Source organism: Cibotium barometz, chromosome 36, assembly GCF_041138505.1.
Source record: "Cibotium barometz isolate CiBa-2024 chromosome 36, ASM4113850v1, whole genome shotgun sequence".
Classification (NCBI taxonomy): Eukaryota; Viridiplantae; Streptophyta; class Polypodiopsida; order Cyatheales; family Cibotiaceae; genus Cibotium; species Cibotium barometz.
The window spans coordinates 45,619,114-45,630,132 of record NC_141081.1 but is presented as its reverse complement, the minus strand read 5'-3'; the positions used below and the strand labels follow the sequence as shown (position 1 = coordinate 45,630,132).

Below are 11,019 nucleotides of genomic sequence, written 5' to 3'. Positions count from 1 at the left end.
TGTGTGTGGTGCGTTGTGTGCATGCACATGCACGTGTTTATGTTGGCATACATATGGATCTATTTATACATACATACATATATATATATATATATATATATATACATACCTATAAATAAATACATGTGTGTGTGTGTGATATTATTCTATCTAAGAGAGAGAGAGAGAGAGAGAGAGAGAGAGAGAATATTGCAATACATACATACATACATATATGTGTGTGTGTGTGTGTGTGTGTGTGTGTGTACATATATCTATATATATGTACATATATATAGATGTTAAAATATACATATATGTACATATATATACATACATATATATATATATATATATGTACATATATATTTATATATGTATATTATTTATATACATACATACATACATACATATATATATACATATACATATATATATATGTACATATATATTTATATATGTATATTATTTATATACATATATATATATATATGAACGTGTGTACATATGTGAACGTATATGTCTATGCAGGCATGTAAATTTTTTTATGTGGACGTTTTTGTGTTTGTGTGCATGTGCACGTGCATATGTGTGTGAGATTGTGTGCATGTACAGGTGCAAATGTGCGTGTGCATTTGCATCTATGTATGCATGTGTGCCTATCGATGTGTGTGCACATGTATTTGTGTATTCCAGTGTGTGTATGCTTGTCTATATATGTAAGTTTATATGCATATATGTGTATGTGTGAGGTTAAGTGCGTGCAAGTGTGTGTGCATGTGTTTTTTTTTGTGTGCATTTGTGTGTGGTGCGTTGTGTGCATGCACATGTACGTGTTTAAGTTGGCATACATTTATATCTATTTATACATACACACATACATACCTATAAATACATGTGTGTGTGTGTGTGTGTGTGTGTGTGTGTGTTATTATATTATATAAAGAGTATATGTGTGAGGTTGAGTAAGTGCGTGCAAGTGTGCATATTTGTGTGTGCACGTGCGTGCGAGTGTGTGTGCATGTGTTTTTTTTGTGTGCATGTGTGTGTGGTGCGTTGTGTGCATGCACATGCACGTGTTTATGTTGGCATACATTTATATCTATTTATACATACATACATACCTATAAATACATATGTGTGTGTGTGTGTGTGTGTGTGTGTGTGTGTTATTATATTATATAAAGAGTATATGGTATATATATCTAGCTACGAGAGAGAGAGAAAGAGAGAGAGAGAGAGAGAGAGAGAGAGAGAATATTGCAATACATACATATATGTATATATAATTATTTGAAATAAAAATCAATATATTTATCATAAAATAACACACACACACAAACAAACATATTATATATATATATATATATATATATTATCATATAATTATATACACATTATACTCTTTATATAATATTATATATATGTGTGTGTGTGTGTGTGTGTTATTTATATGCATACATACATACATACATACATACATACATACATATATATATATATATATATATATATATATATATATATATATGAACATGTGTTCATATGCGAATGTATGTGTGTGTGTGCGGGCATGTAAATTTTTTTAAGTGGATGTTTTTGTGTCTATGTGTGCACGTGCATGTGCATATGCGTTAGATTGTGTGCATGTACACGTGCAAATGTGTGTGTGCATGTGCATCTATGTATGCATGTGTGCCTATCGATGTGTGTACACATGTATTTGTGTTTTTCAGTGCATGTATGTGTATGTGTGAGGTTGAGGAAGTGTGTATATTTGTGTATGTGCACGTGCATGCAAGTGTGTGTGGGTGGTGAGTTGTGTGCATGCACATGCACGTGTTTACGTTGGCATACATATAGATCTATTTATACATACCTATAAATACATGTGTGTGTATGTGTGTGTGTGTTTATATATATAAGAAACTCATTCAATGAGCAAATGACTTGATGGTGACAACTAATTGTGAGCCCCAATGTATCTAGGCTTGTGGAAAAGAACGTTTCTTTTAAAAGTTCAAAAATGTGAAACTCTCCTATACATACATACATACATACATACATACATATATATATATATATATATATATATATATATATATATACTCTCATTCAATGAGCAAATGACTTGATAGTGACAACTAATTATGAGCCCCAATGCATTTAGGCATGTATAAATATGTTTAAAAATTAAAAAAATCTCCTTTCATTTATGTGAAAGATCTCTCCTGTTGCCAAGTGGGGGTCTCCTTTCTCATTTATGTGAAAGATCTCTCCTCCTCTTGCCAAGTGGGGGTCTCCTTTGCTTGCGACATGGCAAGTTACAAGTAATATATATATATAGAAGTTTGGTATTCTAAAATTCTTGGTACTAAAAAGCTTTGGAAATGAACCCACCTTGTGAAAATACTTCATCTTCCTAAAATCTTTGAAGTGGAAACGCTCTCCAGGCAGCTTGGTGGAACGAATTACCTCTGCCTCTGCCTGTGGGTTATAATTAGATAGACAGGGAATTTAAAGCTTAACAACAACAACAGAAGAGAGAGACTTAACAGGAGCAGTGGGAGTGTCCGGCCGGACACATGAATGAATTATGGACCTTGAATTTTACGTAGCAGTCGGGGTTGCGAAGAAGGAAGATGAGGAGCCACATGGTGCTGTGGGCAGAGGATTCATGGCCAGCGTTGAGGTACATGACCATTAAGTCGATGATTTGCTGGTCCTCCAACCGCCCATTCTCATCTTGCGTAGACATGAGAATGTCCAACATGTCCGTTTGTGCGCTGCTTTCACGAGCATTCCTCCTCCTCCTCCGCTCATCGATGGCCTCTTGTAGGAGCTTCACCAGGCGAACACGGGACTGCCACAAAACACCCCAATTTTCACATTACATAACTAAGATTTATCTCACCTTAACCACCACTGTGGCGGTGGTGGTGGTGGTGGTGCTTCACTTTAGAGAACCTTGATTTTTGATGGTCCCATTATTTATCTTTTTTGGGGGTAATTTTGCATATAAATTATTACTTTTCGAATGTCAAAACTACCCACCACGAGAGAGCACTCACATGAACATATAATTCAAGTGGTATAAATCCCCTTTGAAAACCCTTACATATAAATATAACTTATATTTGTTTTTAATAGCCAGCATGCTTAGTGCAAATCTTTCTTTAGTAAAAAGATTCAAATATTTCCTTGGTTAAAAAGAATGCTTTTTTTTCACTTGTAAAAGTTAAAGATAGTGTTCGTCTATTAGATGGCACTCAGAATTGACATGACAAGTATTTATAGGTCCAAAACGAGATGCCCACTTTATTGAAAGTCTATTTTATATAGTATGGCAAGGACGCCGTGGTTACAAGCCACACACAAAGAATTAGGGGGGGGAGGGGGGGGCAAGAGAAACCATTTGTTATACTCTTTGTGAATAGCCCTCAGACACTTGTGAAAGGGGCGTTATCATCATGCCCCTTGAGGTTTTAGAGGTGTACAAACATGCTTCAAACGAGAAGGATTCAAACGTGATGAAGTTTCTCCATACATGTGACTTTTATCTTTCAATTTCCTAGTTGAATCAAGAGTGAAAAAATAAGTTTGGCCTATGTTAAAAATATTTATTTAAAAAAACAAATTTTGAGCATTAGAATCATCTCAAATCATTGACATTTACTCATTAATACCCCAAACCTGAGGTAAAATACAAATGTTGACACATGGAACCACAAGCATACTTAACCTATAGGCCTTGCTAATAAACAATGTTATAACTCAATATAGTGAGTCATGTTAAAAGAAAAAAACCTAGAAAAGAAACCAGTGACCTATGCTAGAAAACATATGAAATATTATGTGAGTGGAACCACATGTGAGATGAGGGATTGGTGTGAGGATTCCTTTCTACTCGCGTGATTGCATGCGTCCGTGCATCGACGAGTGTTCAACGAGACGTTGGTTGCATGCATGGCAGAGTCTTCTAGCTTGTGGCACCTTGGGGATGAAGAAGCTCAGAGTGGGTGGGGAGATTGGGAAATTGACAATGAGGGAGAAATGAAGCGCTGCGCTGAGAGGAGGCTAAGGTCAAGTTTGCAAGGAAAAAGAACGTGCCTGATTGGCTGAATGAGAGATTGTGTTCCCACTCGAAAGACAAGAAGGTATGCCTGAGGATCAATCCAGAGTTGGTCAAAAATCAAGTAGATCTCTTCTCCATGTGTAGTGTGATCATTTTTGGCCCAAGTAGACTACCATCTAAGGTTGAGCTAGGTAGGTGGTTGCAAGAAACTGTTCTGCATGAAAATGTGGTATCTAAATTTTTTAACCTAGGAAAAGGGTTCTTTAATGTCTTGTTTGTTAAAGGACAGTCGGTGATGACTTAGTTGTTTGCCAAGGGTCCCCTCTTCTTGGGCCAATGATTAGTGCATGTGTTTCCCTTTAATCCTCTGTTTGATGTGAACAAGAGCATGCAAAATGCATGTCCTGTATGGGTTGAGATTGTAGGCCTTCCCCCTTGGTTGAGACTGGCTATGCATGTGATATTGCTCAATCTTTGGGTCCGGTGTTGTATTTGCCAAATGACGAGGTGAATGGTAGGCATGCTAATAGCATCTGCATATCATGGAATACTTCTAAAGAGACACCTAAATTGATTGATGTGGACATGCTAACAGCATCTACATATCATGGAATACTTCTAAAGAGACACCTAAATTGATTGATGTGGACTTGGGTGATTGGGGGATTCTTGAGTTGGGTCTGAAATTTGGAGCCTTCTCGGTTGCCTATTTTAAATGTGGAGGTTTTGGTCATATAGCCAAAAACTGTCCAGAACACCTTGTGGTTAAAGGGGAAGGGAAAAAGGAGGGAAATAAAGAGGAAAAGAAAAATACAGATTCTACTACGAGTCAAAAAACAGAGTAAGGGAAAGGAAATGCTGAGGGAGGCTGGTGAGGGTGTATTGGAAGGAGAGTGGGTTAAAGTAAAAGGGAAATCTAGTGTTAGACATGCTAAGATTGAAGCTATGAAAACCAATTGAATAAAGGGGTAGATGGGCAAAATAGCAAATCCCCAAGTAGCCTGAGTCCTAGTATGTATTCTAATCCCTATATCAGAACAAAGATTTGATTTCATGGTTGAACAAGCTTGGAAAGGGATTCAGAAAGAAGATGTTGTACCAAGGGATGAGGAAGAGGTCGATATGGCTTCGGAAACTATGTTGTCATGAATAAATTCATTGAATTTTCAGGGTGCATGTGGAATGATAAAGGGATAAAAGATTTAAAAAAAGAATACCTCTTTTTGAGGGTTAGTTAAGCTATGGGGTTACTCAATTTTGGTTGTACAGGAGCAAAATCTTTTTGGCAAATTTCCTAGAAAGGATAGATTCAAAGATTGGTCAATCTTGTATGGGGGTGTAAGCACATGGTATAGTGGGGTGATGACGATTATAAGGCATGATCTCAGCCCTAGCATAATAGCTAATCATCCTAATGGTAGGATTCTTGGGGTAGAGGTTTTGGTAAGGGGAGAAAGAATTTAGCTCATTAATGTGTATGGGGCTCACAATCATAAAATCAAGAGTGAGATGTGGAACTAGATTGTTAATCTAAATATTCAGATTCCTTGTATGCTTTTGGGAGATTTTAACATGGTTGAAAGTTTAGTGGGATAGATGTGGTGGTAGCACTGTGCTTATAGGCAAGGAAAAATGCAAGTGGGTGGATTTAAGAAGGGAGCTGGGTCTGATAGATAGCTGGCATCTGGGGGATTGGAGAGATAACCTGGGTCACACATATTTTAGTCTACAATATATTTCCTCTTCTTCTAGAATTGACAAGATGTTTTTTAGCCAGCAAGCATCGTGGGTTCCCCATACCCTAAGGGTATCAATTAACTATAGCTATGCCTTATCTTATCATATGCCTTTGAATTGGTGTTGGTCTATCAATGATGGGGATAGCCTTGATCTCTCTCAGTTTCCCACAAGGAAGCTAAGAGTCAATAATCTTCTCCTTAAGGATGTCTTATTTGTGGAATATAGAGAGGAAGCTATTAGAAGGCTAAAAAGGAGAGGGTGTCACAGGGTTCTTGGAGGTATTTTGCTAATGAAATGCAAGGGATTATTAGAGCTGTAGGTAAATAGAGAGCTGTAGGTAAATAGAGAGCAGAGGAAAGGATGCGTGAAAGAAGAAAATGGGCAGCACAACTAGAGAAGTTACAAATTAAAAGACAAACTGTTGGACTTAATGCTGAAGAAACCAACTTGTATTTCAAATGTCAATCTGGCCTAAAAAGAGGAGAATGATAGATGTGCTAGAGAGGAGGAAAAATGGGCCAAATGGAAATGTTTCAATAATAAAAGGATCCCATATTGTAGTCTATTTAAACTTTCTAAAAAAGGGGGGAATATTAGAGAGGTATTTCAATAATAAAAAGAACCCAGATTGTAGTCTGTTTAAACTTTATAAAGGGGAGAATATTAGAGAGGTGATGGGGAATATTCTAGATGAGGATGGGCAACCTCTAAATGATTTGAAAACTATGGCTAGGAAGTGGGTAGATTACTTGGGATCTAAACTTAGTCTGAAGGAGGACTGCTACTTGTTGAGAAGATTCAAAGCTGAAGATAGATTGTTGGGGCTTATTAATCAAAGACAAGGCTAGATAGTTAGAAAGGGATGTGGATGTGGAGGAATGTTGGGTTGCTCTATTGAAACTGGGAAGGGATAAAGCCCCTGGTTGGGATGGTCTATCTGCAGAACTCTTCATTGCTTTCTGGCCTTCTTTGAAGGATATTGTTGGGGAAGTATGTAGGAAAGCCTTCAATTCTGGTTGTTTGGATAAGAACTTTAGAGATGTTCTTGTGAATCTCATTCCTAAACAAGCTGCTTGTAACAAATTTGGCCATTGGAGACCCATTACTCTGTTGACTGTGATGTATAAGATCTTGGCTAAGGTGATTTCCCTCAGAAGTACTCTAGTTTTACAAGAAGTTGTGTCTAAGAAGCAACATGGGTTCATAAAGGGTAGATCAATATATGACATCTTTGCAGCTTTGCTAGGAAGAGATGTGGCTCTTAAACCTCAACAAAAATGTATTATGCTACAACTCAATCTAGAAAAGGCTTATGACAGGGTTCACTGGTCTTTTGTAGCAAGAATTATGGAGAGGCTTGGATTTGGGACTAAAATGGCAACTTGACACTTTGTATATACACTTTATCTTGGGGAGGGTTCATCAAGGTGTTACTAAATGGGAGAATTGTAGGTGGGACTTGCTGGATTAAGGACTAGTCTTAGTTCAATGGTGTTAAGCTTGTAAATGGTAAAGCCAAAGACCTTTATACTGCAATGAGATGTGGGAAAGGCAATGTTGATTATTGCAATAAGATCTGGAAAGTGAGATGGAGTTCTGATGTTTGGAAGAAGAGATGGAAGATGTTGTGGGAGAGCCAGATTCCTAGGAGATTTCAAGTTTTTTTATGGAGAATTGGCATGTGGACCCTCCCTATTGGCTCCAAATTGCTTCAAAAAAACATCTCTAGTGGATGCTGCCCTAGGTGAAGCTCTGCTTTGGAGGATGGCAAACATGCCTTTTGGGAGTGTCCAATCATCAGAGGTGCATGGACCAGGATTGGCTAAATGGGTTGAGCAGTGTTTGGGAATTCACGTTTTCTGGGGGGACTGGATTCTTTGGAAATGGTTTTTCATTGATAAAAATGCTAGGCCTTAACATCATCAGAGCTTGTTGTTTGTGGGAAGTTTGGAGCACTAGGAATGCTATTGTGTTTCAGAGGTTCTCCTTTGTTGGCATTGATGTGACAGATGTTATGCATAAATGTGATTGTATGTGCTAGTCTATTTGTAATTTGAATAAGCTAAGAGGAGATGGGCTGGATCAACTTCTATTGAATCTGCAAAGGAGCATTACCTGATTTCTCTCTTACTCTGGGTGGGACCTCAAGCATACTGGAGGGGGGTTGCATAATCCTTGACTTATATTTTACAGGAGAACTTGTGTGAAGCTTGGAAATGCAGACTGCCCAAATTTGGGCTCAGAACCAGAAGATGGTACCTCAAGAAAAAACAGGTTGATTATACTTTTGATGCATTTATAGAGAACCCTCTGGGAACCAGACCCATAGTCAAAGTTTGGTCAAAGAAGGGGGGCAATTTGGAAAAACAATCTCCAAGGGGGCACACCACTGAAGAAATGATAGAAACATGTATTATGTTGGGTTATCAGATATCTTGGGAGCAATCTAGCTTTCTCTTATTGATGAGAGATGGTCTTTGGTTTGTAAACTTTTAAATGAGGTAAAAGATGAAAAATAGGGGATTGTAGTGAGGAAGTTTCAAATGTATATGTCTTGAAAGTGTACTAGTCAGTCTTACTCAACTTAATTATATAAATAATTATTATTGGTCAAAAAAACAAAAGAGAGAGAGAGAGAGAGAGAGAGAGAGAGAGAGAGAGAGAGAGAGAGAGAGAGAACACTCTTAAAGTGTTGATTATATTAAAGCCAAGCTCACTTGAGGTCATTTTGAGGTACTCTTCGACCTAGGGTCTTGCTCGTTGATGATAGTTGCTCGATAGTTGATAGTTGATGAGATTAAAGCATAGAAAGGAGAGAAGAATCTCTTAGGTCTAAGATCTGTGGTACATAATTTATACTAAGGTTAAGATATTAATATATTGATCAATGCGCACCAACAAAGAGAGAATTTATTGATTATGAAAGGTTTTGAATTTCTAACCTTAAGAGCACTGTAGTATGCAGTTCCTGGAATATTGACGGGCAATGCTCTCACTCCTCTATTGAGGTTAGTATATTCTTGCTCTATAGCTTTACTCTTAGGTCCGGGCTCGTAGGTGAGGAATATGCTCACAATTACATTGAATGTAAACTGCATGGTCAGTACAACAGCCACAACGTTAATTTAATAATCTCTGAACATAATAAAAGTGTAAAAAAGCATTGTTAACTTGATATGGATTTCAGAAACTACGTTTGAATAAATAACTGTAGACACACTGCTACTTTATATAGATTTCCTTTTAAATGAGGGCAAAAAATATATCCATTTTTTCTTTGAGAAAAAAGAAGGGTATCGTAGAGCTTACAGTTCTCATCTCGTCCAAGAGGGAGACTTGGTGTTGGTCGGCGCAGTGCTCTAGCGCGTCGTGAGCGTATTTCTCCACTTTGGGGAGGTAGAGTCGGAGGGCTTCGCCGTTAAGTGCCGGCGCCGTCAGCTTGCGCAGGCGCGCGTGCTGCGCCTTGCTGATGGAAGTGAAGGACTTGCTGCCGATGAGCTCCACCGTGGACTTGGGCCAGCCCGGCACGAAATTGTCGTCGTCAGTCATGACAGCTTTCACCGTCTCCGGAGTGGTGGCCAATATGCTGGGCCGGAAAAACATGTAGGCTTTGTAAAGCCCAGTTCTCTTCTTGTACCTGCATAATGTGGAAATCTTCATTGATGGCGCCATGGCATGTAAAACGTGATGGAGATCGAATGTGTGTGTGTGTGTGTGTGTGTGTGTGTGTGAGAGAGAGAGAGGGGCTTTCATTACCTGGCAATGAATGCAGCGATGAAGGAGTCCGGCTTGCCGGACTTGAAAGCTGCCAGGAACGCCCCGTAGTTGCCAAGGAGCGGCCATCCTAAGTCGCCGGGGGGCAAAGGGGCCTGCCCCGCGCCCAGCTCCGGCTCCAGAAGCCACCCGTTGAGCCTCCTCGCAAGCGTTGCAAGCCCCACCACCACGCTCAGCACTAGAGCTAAAATCATCGAGATATTCATCATTCCTATCAAACTCACGCTCGATCGATTGCGCTATATATATATATATATGTATATGTAAATACTTTTCTTTTGTCCATCGTCCAAGAGAGCATCGCCTCCCCGCAGATAACGACATTTACAATATGTAAGTCAACCGCCGAGATATCGGATTCCAGTTCCCATTTAGTGCCTTTCTGCAAGAGTCCACAAAGTCCAATATTCGAAGCGTCCACAAATATATATGCACCCAAAGTTTTCTTGGGTTCATTAATTTTATTAATTTTCTAACAAGTACAGAGGGTTCATTTTTTTCCAACAAGTACAGAGGGTGCTTTTGAAGGTGTTGTAACTTGTAAGTTTGAGATGACGATTCTCTATTTCTTGTGAGGTTTTTTAGGTAATATTTCATAGTGTTAATTGGTGCTATTTACATCTGGCTTTTCTCTATGCTTCGAGAAACTCGTTTATTTTGAGGCCTACGACATTTGTTAGGGGGCAGTAGAAGACCATCAATTGGGAGCGGCATTCTCTCTCTCTCTCTCTCTCTCTCTCTCTCTCTCTCTCTCTCACAGATATGCTCTTTGCAATTGCACTTGTTGTCTCTCTCATAGCTCTGCCAATTGGGGAGAAGCCAAATAGAGGCCTATAATGCCGAGTAATCTCGTCATCCCAATCAAAGAGAAAAAGAGCCTAGAACCATGTGTATAAAAAAGCCTCTTGCTTCCTATACATACAATCTTGTCATTTCGATCAAACAAAAAAGGAGCCTAGAACCATGTATATAGAAAAGCCTCTCGCCTCCTAGGTATGCAATCCCTAAAGATTCCCCCCCACTAGTCATGGATGGTATGAATGATATTAGTCTAAATGACGCGTATAAACTCTGCTAAGGTGGGTGAGAGTGCCCTCTCAATGGCCTTGCTATTTAAAATAGGCATGCCATATATGCCAAGCAGCGATGCTCTCCAATCTTTTATTCTAATTAGTGCTTGGAGACCAAGTCTTTGAAGATAGGTCAGGAGTAGGTAGTGCATCTATCAAGAGCCTATCCTCATGATGCCTCCTCATAGAAGAAGGAAGGGCCAGCCTCTATCACACCAAGGCCACTACCCCCTCAGATGATAATGTCCAGGTGATAATGTGAGATGTTGACTACACCACGGTGTAGAGGCAAAGAATCCTCTAACAAACTCTTATAAGGTGGGTGAGAGTGCCCTCTCAATGGCCTTGCTACAAAACAGGCCTACCATATATGCTAAGTAG

General features: G+C 39.0%; 1 protein-coding gene across 1 annotated transcript in view; it reads right to left on the bottom strand.

Annotated features, from left to right (window-relative positions):
• Nucleotides 1-9,776, bottom strand: part of LOC147617944 (ent-kaurenoic acid oxidase 2-like) — a 15,375-nt gene extending 5,599 nt beyond the window's left edge. Inside the window, exons 1-5 of the mRNA XM_086775607.1 lie at nt 9,551-9,776; nt 9,104-9,431; nt 8,737-8,886; nt 2,582-2,842; nt 2,380-2,466 (exon numbers count right to left, since the gene is read on the bottom strand). Coding sequence (XP_086631733.1) covers nt 2,380-2,466; nt 2,582-2,842; nt 8,737-8,886; nt 9,104-9,431; nt 9,551-9,774 — 1,050 coding nt within the window. The 5' untranslated portion in view covers nt 9,775-9,776. The remainder of the gene's footprint in view (nt 1-2,379; nt 2,467-2,581; nt 2,843-8,736; nt 8,887-9,103; nt 9,432-9,550) is intronic.
• Nucleotides 9,777-11,019: the final 1,243 nt, after the last annotated feature.